General features: G+C 44.0%; 1 protein-coding gene across 2 annotated transcripts in view; it reads right to left on the bottom strand.

The window, feature by feature from the left end:
- NALCN (sodium leak channel, non-selective) overlaps positions 1–22,333 on the bottom strand; it is a 369,797-nt gene that overhangs the window by 142,135 nt on the left and 205,329 nt on the right. For both annotated transcript variants that reach the window (XM_065410363.1, XM_065410371.1), the window contains one exon: positions 5,638–5,769. In XM_065410363.1, coding sequence (XP_065266435.1) covers positions 5,638–5,769 — 132 coding nt within the window. The remainder of the gene's footprint in view (positions 1–5,637; positions 5,770–22,333) is intronic.

The following is a 22,333-nucleotide window of genomic DNA, read 5'->3' as shown; positions in this document are numbered from 1 at the left end:
CTTTGGTCTTCCTCTTGCTTCTAATGTATTGATAAAAAGTCTTCTTGTTTCCCTTTATTCCTGTAGCTAGTTTGAGCTCATTTTGTGCCTTTGCCTTTCTAATCTTGCCCCCGCATTCCAGTGTTGTTTGCCTATATTCATCCTTTGTAATCTGTCCTAGGCCTGGTCTACACTAACCCCCAACTTCGAACTAAGGTACGCAACTTCAGCTACGTGAATAACGTAGCTGAAGTCGACATACCTTAGTTCGAACTTACCGCGGTTCAGACGCGGTCCACATGCGGCAGGCAGGCTCCCCGTCGACTCCGCGGTACTCCTCTCGCCGAGCTGGAGTACCGCAGTCGACGGCGAGCGCTTCCGGGATCGATTTATCGCGTCCAGACGAGACGCGATAAATCGAACCCGGAACTTCGATTCCCAGCCGCCGAACTAGCGGCTGGGTGTAGACAAGGCCCTAGTTTCCATTTTTTATATGACTCCTTTTTATTTTTTAGATCATGCAAGATCTCGTGGTTAAACCAAGGTGGTCTTTTGCCACATTTTCTATCTTTCCTAACCAGCGGAATAGCTTGCTTTTGGGCCCTTAATAGTGTCCCTTTGAAAAACTGCCAACTTTCCTCAGTTATTTTCCCCCTCAGTCTTGATTCCCATGGGACCTTACCTATCAGCTCTCTGAGCTTACCAAAATCTGCCTTCCTGAAATCCATTGTCTTTATTTTGCTGTACTCCCTTCTACCCTTCCTTAGAATTGCAAACTCTATGATTTCATGATCACTTTCACCCAAGCTGCCTTCTACTTTCAAATTCTCAACGAGTTCCTCCCTATTTGTTAAAATCAAGTCTAGATCCGCTTCCCCCCAGTAGCTTTCTCAACCTTCTGAAATAAAAAGTTGTCTGCAATGCAGTCCAAGAATTTGTTGGATAGTCTGTGCCCCGCTGTGTTATTTCCCCAACATATATCCGGATAGTTGAAGTCCCCCATCACCACCAAATCTTGGGCTTTGGATGATTTTGTTAGTTGTTTAAAAAAAGCCTCATCCACCTCTTCCACCTGGTTAGGTGGCCTGTAGTAGACTCCTAGCATGACATCACCCTTGTTTTTTACCCCTTTTAGCCTAACCCAGAGACTCTCAACACTTCCGTCTCCTATGTCCATCTCCACCTCAGTCCAAGTGTGTACATTTTTAATATATAAGGCAACACCTCCTCCCTTTTCCCCCTGTCTATCCTTCCTGAGCAAGCTGTATCCATCCACACCAACATTCCAATCATGTGTATTATCCCACCAAGTTTCAGTGATGCCAACAATGTCATAGTTGTATTTATTTATTAGCACTTCCAGTTCTTCCTGCTTATTATCCATACTTCTCACATTTGTATATAGGCATCTAAGATACTGGTTTGATCTTGCCTCCCAGTTTTGCCCTGACCCTCCTTTCTCTCTGCCATTATAGCCCACGCTCCCTCTTGTTTCCGACTCATCTGCCAGGTCTCCGTGTTCCCCACTTACCTGTGGGCTTTGCTCACACGTCCCCGTCGAACCTAGTTTAAAGCCCTCCTCACTAGCATGAGAGAGTCAGGAGGGGAGGGAGTTTGGGTGCCACAGAAAGGGCAGCTTGATCCCGCATCCTTTCTAATGAGATCTCTGTTGAAATTGCTGAGATATGCATTTTAGGAAAACAGGAAGCTTGTCTACATGTGAACATAACATTAGAACATAAGAATGGCCATACTGGGTCAGACCAAGGATCCATCCAGCCCATCATCCTGTCTGCCGACAGTGGCCAATGCCAGGTGCCCCAGAGGGAGTGAACCTAACAGGCAATGATCAAGTGATCTCTCTCCTGCCATCCATCTCCACCCTCTGACAAACAGAGGCTAGGGACACCATTCCTTACCCATCCTAGCTAATAGCTATTAATGGACTTAACCTCCATGAATTTATCTAGTTCTCTTTTAAACCCTGTTATAGTCGTAGCCTTCACAACCTCCTCAGGCAAGGAATTCCATAGGTTGACTGTGTGCTGTGTGTGAAGAACTTCCTTTTATTTGTTTTAAACCTGCTCCCCATTAATTTCATTTGGTGGCCCCTAGTTCTTATATTATGGGAACAAGTAAATAACTTTTCTTTATTCACTTTCTCCACACCACTCATGATTTTATATACCTCTAGCATATCCCCCCTTAATCTCCTCTTTTCCAAGCTGAAAAGTCCTAGCCTCTTTAATCTCTCCTCATATGGGACCCATTCCAAACCCCTAATCATTTTAGTTGCCCTTCTCTGAACCTTTTCTAATGCCAGTATATCTTTTTTGAGATGAAGAGACCACATCTGTATGAAGTATTCAAGATGTGAGCGTACCATGGATTTATAGAAGGGCAATAAGATATTCTCCGTCTTATTCTCTATCCCCTTTTTAATGATTCCTAACATCCTGTTTGCTTTTTTGACCTCCGCTGCACACTGCGTAGACATCATCAGAGAACTATCCACGATGACTCCAAGATCTCTTTTCTGATTAGTTGTAGCTAAATTAGCCCCCATCATACTGTATGTATAGTTGAGGTTATTTTTTCCAATTTGCATTACTTTTGTGACAAAGTTCCTCCTCTATCTTGGTGGGTCCTGCACTTATTGGCGGATTTTCTTGCCTCAGAGATTCACCATGTGGGTTGGGGAACAGCCCAGAGACCTTCCCCTCTGGAAGAACCCACAGTCCAGGTCAATTGGGAGGTTTGGGGGGAACCCGGGCCCGCCCTCTACTCCGGGGTCCAGCCCAGGGCCCTGTGGACTGCAGCTGTCTATAGTGCCTCCTGTAACAGCTGCATGACAGCTACAACTCCCTGGGCTACTTCCCCATGGCCTCCTCCAAACACCTTCCTTATTCTCACCACAGGACCTTCCTCTTGGTGTCTGATAACGCTTGTGCTCCTCAGTCCTCCAGCAGCACACCCTCTCACTCTCAGCTCCTTGCGCCTCTTGCTCCCAGCTCCTCACACTCCCACCACAAACTGAAGTGAGCTCCTTTTTAAAACCCAGGTGCCCTGATTAGCCTGCCTTAATTGATTCTAGAAGCTTCTTCTTAATTGGCTCCAGGTGTCCTAATTAGCCTGCCTGTCTTAACTGGTTCCAGCAGGTTCCTGATTACTCTAGTGCAGCCCCTGCTCTGGTCACTCAGGGAACAGAAAACTACTCATCCAGTGACCAGTATATTTGCCCTCTATCAGACTCCTGTACCCCACTGGTCTGGGTCTGTCACATTTTACATTTATCCACATTAAATTTCATTTGCCATTTTGTTGCCCAATCACTTAGTTTTGTGAGATCTTTTTGAAGTTCTTCACAGTCTGCTTTGGTCTTAACTATCTTGAGCAGTTTAGTATCATCTGCAAACTTTGCCACCTCACTGTTTACCCTCAGGGTAAATGTTAGGGCCTCAAGGCAAGCAAACTCTGAAAAAACACACCTGGCTGATTGATGATCAGAAGGAAACCTTTTGCTTAACCTTTGAAATTGCTTGCTTAACAAGTTTTCTTTGAGTAACATGCTATTGTAATACTAATGAATAAATAAGGGAAGAAAGTTTTGGGTCGTTGGACTCTTCAGGGACTCTCCCTCTGGACACATCTTGTGGTCCCCACCGGCAGATGGAAGATTGGCCATCGGAAGACTGCTGCTGTGCCACTCGAGGGCCACACCCAATTTCGGTAATTATTGAGGGCTAGGGGTGTTTTACTAATCTGTTTTGGATGTGTGTACGTGCTTGAGACTAAGTAAAGAATAGCTTTAAGTGAAAGCACTTTTGTGTTGTCCTGTTTGTGCCAGCCATCTATAGGTCGGACAGCTGTGTCTCCCTTGATTTATTTCCTGACACCACCTCGCACAGAGTAAAGTTACCAAGAGCGTTGGGTTGAAAGAACCCTGGGTAACAATGAGACCACTAACCACTGAGGGTAGGGTGGAAATTAAAGATAAACTAGGTATGGCCCAACACCTAAACAAATACTTTGCCTCAGTTTTTAATAAGGGTAATGAGGAGCTTGGGTGCAGTGGCAGGGTGGCTAATGGGAACAAGGATATGGAGGTAGACTAGGCTCAGAAGGCCCTTGCTGGAGGCCTAAGTGTCCTGCCACATTCATCCCACAAAAGGAACACTAGAGGAGTCCTCCAAGCAGCCAATCAGAGTTTCTGCAGGGGAAGCAGCCAATCAGGGCCCAGGAGGGCCATATAAAAGGAGCTTTAGAGCCAGAGACAGTCAGTTCCTTGTTGGAGCTAGAGGAGTGCAGCTTGTGCTCCTGGCTGGCCAAAGCGAACGGCAGCACCATTGAGTGAGGAAGAGCTCCTCGCTGGCTGCTGGGCCTGAACTTGGATGAGCCTTGAAGTAAGGATGAAGCTTTGGTGAAGGCTGGGGCTGTGGGGAATTGGCCCAGGGAATTGAAAGCAGTGTAGTGAAAGGTTCTGAGGCTTGTGATATGCAGGAAGTCAGACTAATTCATCATGATGGTCCCTTCTGGCCTTAAAGTCTGAGTCTACAATGTTAAGTGCCTTCCTAAATTGGGACCAATGATTGCAGACTGATCACTCCCCAGTGCAAGTCCTACCTACACTGATATCACTATTCCCAGTAAAGGCACAAGACACTTGGCTTTGAGGTTGTGGGGTACCAAAGGCTCAGGGATGAGGGTGAACAATGCTGCCTTGGCTCCTCTCCACTGTCCACTCTTTCAGGAGGGAGAAGACTTGTTCTTCTTAACCTCTGAGGATAGGACAAGAAGCAATGGGCTTAAATTGCAGCAAAGACGGTTTAGGTTGGGCATTAGGAAAAACTTCCTAACTGTCAGGGTGGTTAAGTACTGGAATAAATTGCCTAGGGAGGTTGTGGAATCTCCATCATTGGTAATTTTTAAGACCAGATTGGACAAATGCCTGTCAGGGATGGTCTAGATAATACTTAGTCCTGCCATGAGTGCAGGGGACTGGACTAGATGACCTCTCGAGGTCCCTTCCAGTCTTATGATTCTACAACAGAATGCCAGCAGCATTAAAATAATTATCCAGCCACCTAAAAAAAGCTCCTTTTCACCCTTTCATCATTCCAAGAGCACAGCTTCAGCCCTCTCCAAAACCCCTATTGAATAATGTTTTCTGCATCATGCACACATCACCAAATTCAGGCTATTTTGAGTACTGTTCAGGCTATACTTAAGAACAAGATTACAGTTAAGTATGTGCTTAAGAGCTTTCCTGAATAGGGATGCTTTCCAGAATAAGGCCTGTATTTTACAAGGTATGTTTATTTGGTTTGAAATAAAAACAAGCTAAATTCTTCTGTCTGCACTCCTGTTGGTAAAAAAGCAACTTATCAGCCATGCATTGCCTGAAGAGGTTGTACTCAAGCCTCAGTTCATTACCACTGACATTTTGTTTGAGGAAATTACCTTTCAGAAGGCTGTTGTTGTTGTCTTTTTTTTTTAAAGGGCTGTCAGCCATTGTCAGACAGAGGAACTAGAACAATTTGCAAAAAAATCTCAGAATGCTTAAGGGAATAAAGAAATGACAAGTTGCTTGACATTCACATAGTTTGTCTACTTTTTTCATCTTGAAAACTATCTGGATAGCAAGCCCAGTAAACTCACCTCAGCTAGGTAAAATTCATCATGCTGTCTTTTGAAAGTCTCTCCTTTGTAGTAATTACTAGCAGCGACAATGACATCTACTGCCACCATGCTCAGTATGAACATATGAAATATTGATGACCTCATCATTTTCTGTAGAGGAAAAAAACAAACAAACAAGTAGTATTTTCTATTAAAGAAGTAAAACTTTATAATTGAAATGATGCATACACAACAATGTATTATATTTTTATAACTTGTACTCAATCACAATAGTATGTTGTGCAAAGCTTCATAAACGAATTGTAAATTACTGTTGATCTTATAGTCAAATACATCATTTTACTCAAACTGGTTTATATGCAATGTCATTTTTTTTCAATTATTTCCTCATCAACTTTTATAAAAGTTTCATTGATTACTATTTCCATTGTTTCTAAGATGCTTTTAAAATACTTAGCTATATTTATTTCTAGCCATTTTTCCCTTTGTGAAACATTCTTTATGATTTTAATATGGCTGTAACTGTTTCCTTGTTTAGGCGCCAGCATTATCAATATATGTCAACATAGCTCAAATGATACTAGTTACTACAACATGCTTAGGGTGACAAGATGTCCCAATTTTATAGGGACAATCCTGATTTTTGGGTCTTTTTCTTATATAGGCTCCTGTTACCACCCACCCCCAGCCCCTGTCCCGATTTTTCACATTTGCTGTTTGGTCACCCTAAACATGCCTAGCAGAGACAGAGCAGATATTCTGTAGTCCCTTTGGGCTAGTTTGTAACCTTGCTCTCTTCCATGAGTAAGGGTGACACATAGCTTATTCCCCTCTCTCTCTTCTTGGCCAGTTCCTTGCACTTCTCCCCACAACAGGAGCCACAAGCTGAGAAAGCATGAACATGCGAGTAAGTGGGGGCCCTTACTTCCTCTTACTTATCAGTGCAGCTGAATAAGGACTGTGACAATCTAGGCCTTTGCTTTTCAGAAGAATTACACAGTTTTAATTCCTAGACACTTTCAGATTGATGAAGCAGTAGATTCTGAAGCTGGATTTAGAATGCATAGGGCCTTTCCCCCCAACTTTTACAATACTGAAGTTACAAATTGGACCCAAACTACTTCCCCTAAAAGTTTCAACATGTTTGAGCTAAAGTTAAGAGATTAAAGACAAATGTACTTTAAAAGATCATGGTGCTGAACTCCTGTTGTTTTCAGTGAGAGCTGAAGATGCTTAGTACCTTAGTAACTTACTTAAAAAACAGGTGGCCTGAAATCATTCTACAGCTACACTTTTTACTAAAGCACCCCTGCCTCAGTTTCCCTCTACCTCAGCTTCAGGCCCCTTAAATCAGTTTCCCTCTACCCCCCTCCACACCCCTCCTTGGGGATGGATTTATTAAAATAACAAAATCAATCTCAAAATCAAAATCTTCAGCACATCCAGCCAATAAAGGGAGTCATAAAAGAGCCAGAGGCTACATTAAGGCAGGAGCAGTAGGCCTAGGGGCACTAGAGCAGAAGCTGGCTGCAAATGAAAGGCCAGGTAGCATCAGCCTGAGAGCTGGGACTGAAAGCTGAGAGCTGGACGGGGATAGGGAAGCTGTAGCCAGAGCAGGTGGATGGTGCACAGCACAATGCCCAGCAAGCAGGAGAGATGGGGGCAACTGCATGTGCACAGGAGGGAGATGGTGCCAAGGAAATGGTACAGGCCCCTTGCTACTTTTATACCCCTGTTCTGGACTGCCACTTGGGGCTGGGTTGGGAACTGTTGGTTTGATCTTTTATTGTAACCAACTTTTTGTGCCTAGATATTTGTGCATTTTAGTTTCTGACAGTCCTACCTACTTACTCAGAATCAGAGAATGCTAATGGGACCATTAACGGACTATACACCATAGAGTTTAGTGCCTGTGTTGCCCCTTTTCAACTAGAGCGGCTTGTCAAAGTTTGGAATACTGGGGATGTTCAAACTGGAAGTAGAAATTCATGGAGTCTGGTATTTTCTTTGTTGTGATCTTGTTTATTTACAAGGAATGTACAAAGTCCCCTGTCTCTGACCGCAGAAGGAACCAAGAACAAAAGGAGCTGTTTCTTAGCTTACAGCCCTCAAGACTCTTTAGCTAACACCAGAGCGAAAAGCTTTCTCTCCAGCATTTTCCAAGATCACACTATACTTACAGGCTCCTGCTTGGCTTTTTCTCTCTCCTTCTCTCTCTCTGTACTTGTTGGTTCTCAGTTTTTGTGTGATCTCCCTTCATATATGCACACACACACCTGACCCAAAACTATACTCAGCAAAAAGCTTCTGGACAGGTTCACATACAGCTTTTGTCTTAGGTGGGGGGGTTATGCTTACAATTATGTTAACTGAAAGGTGAATTCACACTTATCAATCAATCTCAATGGGATTTTCACTCAACCCATAACAAGGTTTACTCCAACTCATATGACCTGGAACTCCAACAGTGCTTGCCTGCAAGCTCATGGTATACCCAGCATGCTGCCAGACACCCAGAGCACTTGCAGTGGCGCTGTACAGTAGAGTCAGTTATACAAAATTTCTTAGAGGTACAATAGTATGGCTTAGGGTAGGATTGCAGGGGCTGGGAACAACTGATATTTATAGGCAGAATAACAAACTACTGTATGGATTGATAAAGGAAGACCCATTCAAATGATACTGGATGATTTCATTGCAAAGCACAAAACAATCTTTTAGACATCAGATGAAACCTTTAAAGTTACAGGGCCAAATTAAAATATGGCATAAGTGGGGGCAACTCATTGATATCTCTCTGTGTGTGTGTGTATGTATATATATATATATATATATATATACACACAGTATATAGTTCTAATTCAGTTGCTCCATTCAGCATTCACACAATCTTGTAATTTACATTTAATGGCATGTAGTTTTCTTCTGACTTAACATAACTGCCAGAGGATAACACTTCACCACCAGATTTTAAAAGGCAAGTTTTTGTATTTAAGTAACAGACCTAGCCCTCTCAATCCACAAACACAACTCCCATTGACAGCAATAGACAGCTTGAATTCTGAGTGAGGCTAGTATGCAGTTCTTAGGGGCAAGTCAGGTTGGCATCTTATATAAAAACAGGCACAGCTAGCGTCCACTACAAGTACACCCTGTGAAACAGATCCCAGAAGCTCACAACATTCTCCTTTTAGGTTTTGAAGTCAGTGGGAGTCTGTTGGGGCACAGGGGTCCACCCACATGTATCACACTGTAGGCTCAGGGTCTTACACTGAATTTGTTTGGCGCACTTGAGGAAGTTCCTTTCAGACTTCTTTTAAAGTAGGAAGGATGAATGAAGGACTGTTTTCCACTTGTAAAAATGTTGGCCTTTTTGTTTGATTTCTTACTAGGGCTATAATAAAAGCAGGTGTGTGTGTGGGGGGGGAAATCCTGTCTCTTTTCAAGTCAAAAGCAAAACTTCCATTGACTTCAAGAGGACCAGCGTTTCACCCCTGACGTTTAAAGTTGAAATTTAACAAAGGTATAGTCCTCACTGAGAAGTTGTGATCTTGCTTGGAAAACAGTTGGCAAAAAGATGAGATTACAGTAGTCAATGCAGGAAATGAAGGCTTGTAAATTTTAGCAATGTGGAGGGAGTAAAAAAGTTGCATGTTTAGGATAGCACATGGATGTGTGGGTCTACAGGGACCTTGGCATCATCTTCAGCTCCAGTAAGAGCCTGAGGGAGGTGCTGCTGTCTGTGATGACAAAGAATGGGGTAAAGAGAGGAGAACTTGTGAAGAAAGATTAGGAATTTTTGGCCATTTTAAGTTTAAGTTGACATGAGAAATCCTCAAGAAGATGTTAAAGAGACATGCCCAGGTGAGGGATTGGACAATAGGATACAGATCAGGAAGGGAGAGGTAGATTTGTGACTAACTGATGTAAAGACATTAGTAAAAGCCAGATGTCTGGATGAGTTCATCTAGGGAAAAGGAATAGACATGAGCCAATAACATGGGAAGTGGAAGAGGCAAGGGTCCGGCAAATGAGATGCTGAATCAATGATAAGAGGAGTAGGAGGAGGAGAAAGAGGAGAGGATGGAGTCACAAAAGCCAAGGAAGAATAGGATGTTAAAACGGGGTGTGTGATCAGACTTGCTCACCTGTGCTTTCCTATGAGGCTCTAATTCAGTTCTCCTTTTCTTCATCTCCCCCCCCCCCCCAAGATTTCTGTCAGGGTAGGAGTTGGGCTGAGCACGGCTGAGGGGCACGTGCCAGGAAAAGACACCAGCACCTAGTGCTCCCGCTGAGCCCCAGTAGGAGGCACCCAGAACAGGGAAGAGCAACCGGACTGGCAGCACAGTTCCACCAGAGGGGGCATGGGGAAGCCTGCTGAGTCCCGTCCTTTCCTCACCTGTAGCCATAGTTATCATTGCTTGACAGTAGGTGTCTGGAACCTGCTCTGGTCCACACTATGCCAGCAGCAGGGAGATGATGGGAGAAGTAAGTGGGAAAGGAGCTATGAGGGGAGTGGGGGCAAGTTGAAGTGGGTGTGGGAGCACAGGGGGAGTGGGAAAGGGGCCAGAGGTGACATGTGCCCCACCAGAATCTTTAAATTGTGCCCCCCCCCACTCTTAAGAGTATGTGTCATCCCTGGCTGAGGATCAGGCCCAATGTTTTTGAATTTAAAGTATGTTTGAAACATTATGAAATTGGCACTTTTTTGGTAACATTTTTAAAAACATGACGGGTTCTATTCATAGCTATATATTTTGTATACTGGTATATGACTGATGAAGTATCATACTATATTCATTTGATTTAATAAATACATGATTAACATATAGACAACATACATTTAGTGTACCTGAACCAGTTATATATTTTTATACATTTTATGTTAAAATTATATATAGATGATATATTTTACAAAATATATGGATACACTACAAGAAGGATGTGGAAAAATTGGAAAGAGTCCAGCGGAGGGCAACAAAAATGATTAGGGGGCTGGAGCACATGACTTATGAGGAGAGGCTGAGGGAACTGGATTGTTTAGTCTGCAGAAGAGAAGAATGAGGGGGGATTTGATAGCTGCTTTCAACTACCTGAAAGGGGGTTCCAAAGAGGATGGATCTAGACTGTTCTTAGTGGTAGCAGATGACAGAACAAGGAGTAATGGTCTCAAGTTGCAGTGGGGGAGGTTTAGGTTGGATATTAGGAAAAACTTTTTCACTAGGAGGGTGGTGAAGCACTGGAATGGGTTACCTAGGGAGGTGGTGGAATCTTCTTCCTTAGAGGTTTTTAAGGTCAGGCTTGACAAAGCCCTGGCTGGGATGATTTAATTGGGAATTGGTCCTGCTTTGAGCAGGGGGTTGGACTAGATGACCTCCTGAGGTCCCTTCCAACCCTGATATTCTATGATTCTATGATTCATATACAATAAATATTTTTTTCAATAACCCATATTTATTTGCCCAGACTTGACCACTATAGTTAAGGCTGAAAAACAGGATCAGTTACAATGTCTTGCTTTCATATTCTCATATCTCTGTGAAAAATTCATCTTCGGGACAACATAGTCACACAGCGGGGCAGATCCAGTTAATGGGCCTGTGGTAATTACCCCAGCTGAACATTTGTTCCTTGGTCTCTGTCCAAATAAGAATTCACTGTGTTTGTACAGTTTAGCACTATGGAGTCCTGGTCTATGACTGGTGCTCCTCAGTGCTATCGCAATACATACATACATACATACAAATATAATAATAAATATTATTAATACTATTTAGAAAGTTTGAACAAAATCCTTTCAGCAGTTTTTGTGTTCAGCTGTAGTGGGGGGAGGGAGGGAAGTTCTCAATTTTAAACAAGTTATTGTCACTTTATTTTCCCTGCAAAGCTAACTCAAAATTATCTGAACTCTAAAACACAGGATTAAACTGGTTTCCCACACAAAAATTTCAAACCCAAATGTTTGGAATGTTTGGTTTGAAATATTTTGCTCAAAATTTTTTGAGGGAAATTTCAAATGAAACGTCAATGGCAGTTAGGCGCCTGTCACTTCCGTCTTCGTATACAGTGTAGTTGTAGCTGTGTCAGTTCTAAAGTATTAGACTGACAAGGTGGGTGAGGTTATATCTTTTATTAGACCAACTTCTGTTGGTGAGAAAGACAAGCTTTCAAGTCACACAGAGCTCTTCTTCAGGTCTCTGAAAGGAATTCCTCCCAGTGTCAAAACAAAACACAAGGTATAACAGATTGTTTAGCACAGGGGTCAGCAACCTTTCAGAAGTGGTGTGCCGAGTCTTCATTTATTCACTCTAATTTAAGATTTCGCATGCCAGTAATACATTTTAACGTTTTTAGAAGGTCTCTTTCCATAAGTCTATAATATATAATTAAACTATTGTTGTATGTAAAGTAAATAAGTTTTATAAAATGTTTAAGAAGCTTCATTTAAAATTAAATTAAAATGCAGAGCCTTCCGGACCGGTGGCCAGGACCCGGGCAGTGTGAGTGCCACTGAAAATCAGCTCGTGTGCCGCCTTCGGCACACGTGCCATAGGTTGCCTACCCCTGGTTTAGCACAAGTAGTTAGCACATATTCTAAGGGACCATTCAAGGTAGAAAGTATCAGAGGGGTAGCCATGTTAGTCTGGATCTGTAAAAAGCGACAAAGGGTCCTGTGGCACCTTACAGACTAACAGGTAGACTACCTGTTAGTCTATAAGATGCCACAGGACCCTTTGTCTCTTTATTCAAGGTAGAGTGGCCTGTTAACGCCTTTGCAGTCAGAGGGCAAAAAGAGGGGGTATCTTCATCCTCTTAAAGTCTCTCTGGAACACTCCCACACTAACATCAACTCCCTGGACACCACGATCTGCTTCAACAATGCAACCCAATGCAGCAGCCAGAGCCCCAGGCGGCGTGGGCCAGGCAGCGCGAATGGGCTGGCTGGGGGAGGCTGACCCCCCAGCCCCGCCCCTTCCGGGGGCCCAAAGCCGGCCCCCGTACTGGTAAGAGATTAATATTACTTTCACCCCTGCATGGATCCTACACATGCCTATAACAACATGTGGTGTACCTCATCCAGTGCACTAAATGCCCCAATGACAACTATGCGGGTGACATCAGACAATCACTATGCTGTCAAATGAACTTGCACAGGAAAATGATAAAGACAGAAACTCTGTATCACCTGTGGGTGAACACTTTTTTCACAAAGCAATCACTCTACATCTGACCTGTCAGTCCTCATCCTCAAAGAAAACTTCTTACACAACACTTTCATAAGATGAAGCTTAATTTCATTGCTCTGTTCGACACAAAAAATCATGAACTGAACAAAGACACTGGATTTATGGTTTATTACAACTATCTGTAACCCACTAACACCCTCTTTTTGTCCTATGACCTCAGAGGTGTTAATCAGCCACTGTACCTTGAATGGTCCTTTACAATATATGCTAACTACTTTTGATAAAAAACGGTTACTAACCTTTCCATAACTGTTGTTCTTCGAGATGTCTTGCTCCAGTATAGGTGTGCATGTGTCGTGTGCACTGTTGCTGGAAGACATTTTTCCCCTAGTGGTATCCGTTGTGTCCGTCCACACACTGGCCACTGAGGAGGAATCTGCCATTGACCCGAACCCCATACTGGCGGGACAAGTCCCTGGGTCTCATCTGTGGGGTGTCTGTGAACCGCTTTAGTTCCATTCCCTCACGAGGCATATGACTCTACCTGCAATTCTGAGCCAGAGGACCCGCTCCTAGGCGACCAGGGTGGCGCCGTGCCCCAGGATGCTGAGCGACCTTGCCTAGATGGGAAGTGGTGTCTCCAAGGAGAGTGGTGCTGTGACAAATAACAGAGCCACCATGGGGAGTGTTGTCATGATGGAGAGCAGCGCCCCAACGACAAGCAGTACCGTGATTGCGACACCTCGGCAGGAAGCAGCATGGGGACTGTGATCAGTGCTTGGAGTGTGACTGGTGCTGGGAACGAGACCAACGGTGGGACTGCAACCGGCGTCTAAGTGGGGTGCTGCGTCGCTGTGGTGAGTGTGGTGTCGGTGCCTAGTCCCACAATGATGAGCGGAAAGGAGGGCTTGCCCAGGACTGGTGCTTGCCCTGTTGTGGCCAGAACCTGTGGTGCCTGGTTCATCCCCTGCAGGCTTTGTCTCAGAGATGTGCCATTTCATACACCTCTGGCGTCTATGGTGATGCCAGGGTCATGTCCCCCTCTTGGCTCACCCTATGCAGGGAGCCCCTCGGTGCCGGACTCAAAGATTCCCCTGACGGGGCCGGAGTCAACGGTGCCGGTTGAGTCACCGCCGATCGAGAGTGGTCTGCCACAGATCGCGCTCTCTCAACAGACTTTCTTGAGGGGGAACGTCCCTGATCAGACTTCTTCAACCGCTTCTTTGGCACCGGTGATGGGGATTGGTGCTGTGCCATTGGTGCCGCCTTCCTGGGTGCCGGAGAAGTGTGCCGGTGCCGGAAGGACAGTGCCTGGGAGCCAAAGCCACGCTGGGTGTCCTGAACAGACGCCAGCACACTCCTGGTAGAGGAGGTGCTCGGTACCGGATCCGGTTGCCGCTCTGAAGAGGGACGGAGTGCCTCCTCCATAAGTACGAACTTCAATTGATTGTCTCTCTCTTTTTTGTCCTCGGTTTGAAGTTCCTACAGATCTGGCACTTATCTTGAATCTGACCCTCTCCCAAGCACTTTAAACAGCTCTTGTGAGGGTCACTAACTGGCATCTGCTTGCAGCATGCCCCACACTGTTTGAAGCCCTGGGACCAAGGCATGCCCCGGGGCTCGAGTGGGAGAACCCCGCAGGGCAGGTGCTTACCGACTATTAACTACTAACTATCACTCTACTTATGCTAATGAACTATTTACAATTATCTACACTCTATTTACAGGAAGAAGACCACTACAAGAATAACTTGTTGAGCAAGAGATAGAAGTGTTCCAGTGACTGCCACAGACAGAAAGAAGGAACCGAGGAGGGGGTGAGCTGGCAGGTGCCAATTCACCACACTTTGGAGGCACCACTCCAGGGGACACCAGAGCCGACTCAATGAATACCACTCGGGGGAAAAAGGCTTCCAGCAACGGTGTACACAAGGCACACACACCTATATTGGAATGGACATGAGCAACATATCTCAAAGAAGAACAATCTGTTCTACCTTACATTTTGCTTTGACACTGGGAGTTCCTCTCCCAGACCTGAAGAAGAGCTCTGTGTGGTCAAATGCTCGTCTCTCTCACCAACAGAAGTTGGTCCAATCAAAGATATTACCTCACCGACCTTGATATCTATCTTTGGGAATATCTCCTCATTCATGTTTTAGTAACGGCCAACTGGGGTCAGAAAGGCCTGAATCTCAAGAGTTCAGGGCCAGATTTTCAAGTGTTCAGTACTCACAATTGCAAAGGCCCAATTTTCAAAAGAGCTCAGGTCCTATTTACTCATCTAAATAAGGAACACATTTTGAAAAGTGTTCAACACCAGAAGCTCCCATTGTGACATTCATAGCCAGATTGTAAAAAAGGGATCAGCACTCAATGTACTGAGCTCTTTTGAAAATTTGGCCACTAATTTTGGTGTGTAAATGATTGCTAAGCTTTTTTGAAAGTCTGGCCCTAAGTCTATGCCCAAGTTTGAAAGAGGAAAAAACAAACAAACCAATATTGGTTGCATTGAAATTTGGCTCCAGACTGGGGTCTGACTCATTACTAAGCCATCTACCTATGCTGAAGTTCAACTACTTATTTATGACCAGATTTTCAGAAATGCAGGCATCTTCTCATGCTTTGACTTGTGCGGGCAAACTCTAATATGTGCATATAGTCCTTATTTGCATGTGTGCAGGTAGACTTGTCTCTGTAAAAATCAGATTTGGCACATGCATCAGAGTTTTATATGTTCAAGGTTAGGCACATGAAAGTGTGAGTGTGAGAACTTTTGCATATACAGTTTGCTAATCAGTCTCATAGCCAGGGGAAAAAAATGGATTTTTCTTTCAATACAGCTGAAATGTTGCTGTATGACCCCCAACTTTTGTGTTTCCTGCCTTTTTTCTTTTAACTTTAACATTTAATTAACACAGTGTTTTATTGTTATAATATTAAGTTCCAATTTTATACTATTTTAGTATATTTTTGCTTTTGATTATATCGTTATTATGTTTTATATTTGTTTTTATATATGTAATATCAAATATATAATTAAAAGTGAAAATATACTATAAACATTACAAAACTGGAACTTTTAAATATATAATCTGGGTAAGCATCTATGACATTTCTTTTTATTGTGCGATAAATAAATAAGCTGTGCTTTTTCGTTTTCTGCCATTGTGTCTCTGAGTTCAACTACTTGCCTGTCATGAGTATTATTCGTGTTAAGCAGCTTTCCTATTGGCCTCTATAAGCCAGGCCATGCAATACTCCTAGGAGGTCAATCACATTTTTCTCTCTTACATAACTACTGTGTCTTATTTTATATATTCTGCACCAAAGAATTTTAATTTGGATTTAGACCCTCAAAATGACTGAACTACATAATGACTTAATTGTACAATGCACTCCTTTTGCCCCTCCCTGGTAGTATTTGATTGTGAAGGTTAACAGCTGTGTAAGCCATTTGAAGTGAGGTATAAGTGAAAGCATAATAAACAATTGAGCTTTTAACATCACTTTGGATCACCAGCTCAGCAATGTGTCATTTGGATTACAGACTTTTTAGAATGGAAAATGTAGTGTGCAAACTTGAAGGAGACCTATGCCAGTTTTTGTTGTTGCTTAATTTACTCACCTTTTCCAGCCCTGGGTGAGTTTTGTTTTTTTTTAAGCTGTTTAGGAATAGGACGAAAGAAATGTTCTGATGTTGTTGCCAGACAGTTGCATGAGGGAAGAACTGTGTATAATGTCAAATTGGATTTAAGGTTAGCTGTACTGAGGCAGTTGCTAGTTAGGTGCCTTGTTGCTGCAATCAGTCATCTACAACAGGGAAAAGATTCCTGCATTTACTGTCAGTTACTTTTGAAGATAACATCCAGGATGACACTGTTCACTGTCTGGAAGACAAATTGAAGGCTGTGGGCTGCACAATGGATTATATATCCAATATCCCTAAAATCCAATGCTTGACATAGCTTTAATAATCTGAACACTCTCAACATTTGGAAACAGATAGGGGAGTTGAGCATCTGCAATGTGATTGCCTTGGCTGATTACATAACATAATTTAAACTAGCTGGAATGGTCCCTAAGGGACCATTCTGCCATCCCAGGACAGCCACAGCAGTGTGTTCTGGCCTGACCTCCTCCCATCCCCTATAAGGAGGAGGGAGAGTGGGTAGCATAAAGCTGGCTTTAGCTCTATATCACTGAGGAATTCCTCTACAACCGGGGAATCCGATGTAGCCCTTTTGCACAACTGCAGCAGCACAGAGGGAATGGAGGCTGGGTCAAGGATCTGGCATCATATGAACTGCAATCCCTGTTCATAACAGGGAGAGCTAAGGATGGAGTTTCACCCTTGACTCTGGATTGCATTTCTGGGGTTAATTTTTATTTCAACACAGTAACTTACAGGAAAATATTTATAATGAATCATTGTTCAAAGTGCTGTCAAACTAAGATCTGGTGGCTCAGTGGATATAGGATATGGAGCTTTTTACCTAGACCAGTGGTCTCCAAAGTGGGGTGCGCGCACCCTAGGGGGAGCGCAAGAGGATCCTTCGGGGTGCACAGCAGGAGGAGCGCCGCCGGAGCAGTGCCGCTTCCCCGCCCCCCCCCCCCCTTCGGCAGTTCGGCCAGGAGTCCGAGCAGCTTTTTTTTCCCCCCCCTTCCTCGATAGTTCGGCCAGGAGCCCGAGCGGCTTTTTTTTTCCCCCCCCCCCTCCCTCAGCAGTTCGGCCGGGAGCAGGGGGTGCGTGCTCAAAATTTTTTTACTGATGGGGTGCGCGATCAAAAAAGTTTGGAGACCACTGACCTAGACGACACCAGTTTGAATCTGTCCAGGTAGGTAGTGTTCAACTTTACCATCTAATGTCTAAGCAGAGACCTGTTTAAAATGAGATGGGTGCTCTCAGTCCTGTTCCTATCAGGTATAAATCCAAATTGCCATTGACACAAATTAGCACCTTTGTTGGCAGACTTAGAGGAGAAGCCACAGACTAAATGGACATGGAGACTAAATTAATGTCTAAGCTCTAGAGCTGATCCCCTCTTGGTTAGTGCTTAGTCATGCAGAGAGAACATTTGTTGTGTGGATGCTTACGCTATTGTTATTCTGTTCCTTTACAGTGCAGAAAGTCAGGACTTCAGTGTGTAAGGCTGTTAAACTGATATTATGTCTTTCACAAACACTAACTGACATGTAAACAGAAGAAATGCATCATCTAACTAAATGCTGTTTGATATTTCAGTGTACAAGTAAGCAGTTTTTCTCCTAACTTTGATACTCATGCACTGTATGTCAGCATGAAAGACACATGAAAGCCGCACACACTTACTTATGTTTTAGACATTATTTTAGTGTAACATTGCATGAAAAAAACCATAACCATTTCACATGGGAATGGAACAGAACTGGCAAGCTGTACATTCTTCTTTCATTTTCTTTATCTTTTTAAATATTTGCCTTAGGTAGCTAGATCTTGCTGAAGGATTCCAAGACGGCTTCCAGACATGGCTGTCAAATAACTTTATACTGGTTACATGATTGTCACTGTTACACTTTTCCACTATCATTGTCATAATGTTCGGGGAAGGGTGGAGGGTTGGTTTTTTTTTTGTTTTTTTTTGTACGAGTCTACATTGGTTTGCTGGCATTTCATCGTTATTTAGATAGAAAAGATTTTGATTGTTATAATCACTACTTAAATGACTTTGAAAAATAACAGCTTCCAAATTATAATTCAGACCTAAAAGAGAAACCTATTAATACATGATAATTATAGCTATTTTCAACTAACAAAATCTGGACCTCTGACATTCCTGCAGAATGGATAAAAGAAGTGAAAAGCCAACAGATTTTACTTACTCTGTCTCTTGGTGAGGGGCTGAGGCAGCTCAATAATATCTCCCTTCCATTTGATTTCAAGGAAGCCATTCAATATGTTCAGGCTTCTTTGCATTGGGGGTGAAGGGGGCTTCTCTGAATTCTGGGGTAAAGAGGGGCACCTCTGTGTTGGGAAGGGGCAGATTGAGGGCAGCTGTCTGTGGCATCAATCCACCTGGAAATCTTCAAGGATATTCCTGAGAAAGTTAAATTAACACTTCTCGCATCAGCATTAATTCCATGACCTTCTATTCCATGCCTTCAATCCCTACTCGGGAGACAGCATAGGAATGGAAAGGGCCTAGAAAGCTATGGCACAGCAGTTTGAGAGGAAGCTATAGGTAATGGGAGCCTAGCAGGTACTGTGAGTGTCTGTGCCTTTGTGTGCACATCCCCCAAGGTCAGCAGAATGGGTGGCTTCAGGATGTGGCAGAAACAATGTTTCTAACTCTGGTCCTGTCTTTCCCTCTCTAAAGTAGGAGCTGTGGGGCCATATCCTCATGAAATATGAATCACCATAGCTCCATTGACTTCAATGGAGATACAGTAAAGTACATCACCTGAAGATCTGGTCCATTATGATTGACCTTCAAAGATTTTCTAACTTGTTGGTATTTTTTTCATGAAATCAGTGTACTGTACTCTATTCTCACACTCGCTACTTTGATATTTATTAACAATCTCCTGTCTTTATACATTTGGCTGCTATTAGTTTTTATACTTAGCAAACTATTTATTCCCAAGCAAGGAGACTTCAAGGTATGGGTTTTTTGTTTGTTTATATGACAGGCTTTGAGATAGTTAGGAAATGAATTTCAATACATAGTGTGTTACATATTATGTAAGAGAAGCAGGATTTGAGAAGGTTATTCAGGGGATGCACATTTGCATAGTTTGGACCCCTTTGTAAAAGCTCCCTGCAAAGCATCATGTTAAAGGCAGGGCCAAAGGAGGCCTGGAATACGAATCTACTATAGTGTGGATCCAGTGGTCCCTTGTCCTACAACAGAGCCTAGAGGCTCCTCCACTGAACACCACATGGTACCATGAATAAAACAAATAAGAAAATTTCCTAAGTGGAAGAATGGATCTGTTAAAAGATATTCCAGAGCTGAAACTCTCTGGAAATTGAAGACAACTGGAGGAAGTTCAAACAGTGCTTCACTCAATATCTGCCAACTATGAAAATGTATTACAGAAACTGCACTCCACATAAAAATGAGACACGTGAAAGGTAAGTTTTTAATCACAGAGCACAAAATGAAGGTGAAACTGTAGAAGATTATCCGACTGATCTGAGACTGAACAGCCAATCTTGCAATTTTGAGGGGCAAAAAGAGTTCCTGATATGAGACTGGACAGGGATTGGAATCCGGAACAAAACACTCAGAGACAGACTACTGGGAGATCCAGAATCAAACCTTAACAGAGCAATTAGAATTTGCCAAGCCACAGAAGTCATCTCATCCTGAGTAAAGCTTATGGAAGGGGGAGAGTTATCTGACACAGTGGACATGATTGAGAATCCTAAGAAGTGCAAGAAAAAAAGAGACCTGAGACAGAAAGGCATGTGCAGCTCAAAGTCAGAATCCAGTGCAAAAACAGCATGTGGAGCTGCACACGCTGTGGCAACCAACACAAGCCAAGACAATGCTTGGCATTTGGGAAAAGTTGCAAGACATGTAGTGGATTACATCCCTCTGCAAGACTTTGCAAGCATGAGCAGAGGATGCATGGCATGGACAAAGGATGATGACAACACTAGTAGCTGATATGAATTCTTTATCTACTCCTGGGGGCATTCTGTGCCCCCAAATTAAAAATTCTGCAAATTTTATTTGTCAAAATAACACTACATAATCATGTCAATTTCAATTATTTTGGTAATTTATTTCAAAATACCTGTCAGCAAGTATGTCTGTAACAATACAGACACACACAAAAATTCCCCCAGGAGTAGAGAGTTGAAGAATCCCCTATGACAACCCAGTTCCTGATTCCCTGCTCCCTTCCCACCCCCAGAGCCCAGACAGGGGGCCAGACACCCACAACCCCTCCCCCCAGAGCCCACCTGTGGGGACCGCCCAGCCAATACACCTGAACCCCTCCTCCCCAGAGCCCAACCATGTCCCCCAGCCCAGATACCTGCACCCTGTCACTCCCAGAGCCCAGCTGTTGGGTCCCCTGGCCCAGATACCCGCACCCCCCAGAGCCTAGCTGGACCCCCTCCCCTTGCCCAGACACCCATCCCCTCCCCCCCCCCAGAGCCCAGGGATCCTGAGGGAGAAACAGCCTGATGCTTGGTCCCAGGCTTGCACAGAGTTTCCTGCGTGCCGCCCTCTCCTTTCCTCAGGGCATGCTGGGAACTGCAGCTGCCAGAAACCCTCTAGCTCCCTCTCCCTACCCCCGGTAGTGTCTTCTATGTTCAAACTGGGCTCTGCTGAGTCCAGTGGCTCCTAGTGGCGGCTAGCAGCACTGCAGCCCATTTCTTTGGGGGAAAGGAAATTCTGCGCACACTATGTTAATTTCTGCAAAATTCTGCATTGCGCAGTGGCACAGAATTCCCCCAGGAGTATTCATACATGCAGTGGAGAACATTGCAGCAGAAGATGATTGTCCCATCAGTCTGAAAGCAAATGGGACATTTATTCCTTTTAAGTTGGACACTGGGGCACAAGCCTGTGTGTTGCCAGAAACACTATTAGTAACTCTAAAAGAAAAGCCACAGGTTGTAGAAAGTAAACAGGTAAAACTCAGGGCTTACTCCCTGAGGTTATTCCCACTAAAGAAGTATGTGACCCAAATGTATGTGTAAATAAATTTAAAAAGATGCAGTTTGTAATAGTACCAGGGAAAAGAGCACCCATTATTGGGTGAAAAGCATGTCAAGCCCATGGTCTCATCATTGGAGGCATAGGCGCCGACTCCGTGAGTGCTCCAGGCCTGGGGTGGGGTGGGGAGGTTGAGAACCTCCCGGGGAGAGGGGAAGTCGGCGCCTATGATTGGAGGGGCAGGAGCCCAAAACAACTGAGGACGAATTTGAGGGCATCTTCCAGAGAAGTGGCAAGCTCTCAACAGAGTACAGAATAGAGCTAAAAGAGCTCACCAGCCCCACAGTTCACACCCCTACAAAGGTTCTCCTCACCCTAAGGCAGAGGCTAAAAGAGGAGGTTGACAGGCAGTTTGTTCTGCGACTCATAGAGCAAAGAGAAGAATGAAGTGAGTAGGTAAACTTGTTGGTCACCGTAGAGAAAAATGACAGAACCATCACTTATGTATAGACCCAAAAGAATTTTAAAAATATATGTAAAGGTGAACATTTTCCACTACCTACAAGGGGAAAAATTTGGGTGGAGATGGTTGATGCCAAATATTTTTCTCTGCTTCATGTGTCAGAAGAGGGTTACAACAGGTGCCTGTTGCAATAGAATGCACCCCCATATTCACACCCTACACCAGTGATGGGCAACCTGCGGCCTGTCAGGGTAATCCGCTGGCGGGCCATGAGATGGTGTTTACATTGACCATCCACAGGCATGGCCGCCCACAGCTCCCAGTGGCCGCAGTTCGCCGTTCCTGCAGGGATGTGCTAGTTGCCGCTTCCCGCAGCTCCCATTGGCTGGGAACGGTGAACTGTGGCCACTGGG

This window comes from Emys orbicularis, chromosome 1, assembly GCF_028017835.1.
Source record: "Emys orbicularis isolate rEmyOrb1 chromosome 1, rEmyOrb1.hap1, whole genome shotgun sequence".
Classification (NCBI taxonomy): Eukaryota; Metazoa; Chordata; order Testudines; family Emydidae; genus Emys; species Emys orbicularis.
This window is presented reverse-complemented; position numbering and strand designations above follow the sequence as displayed.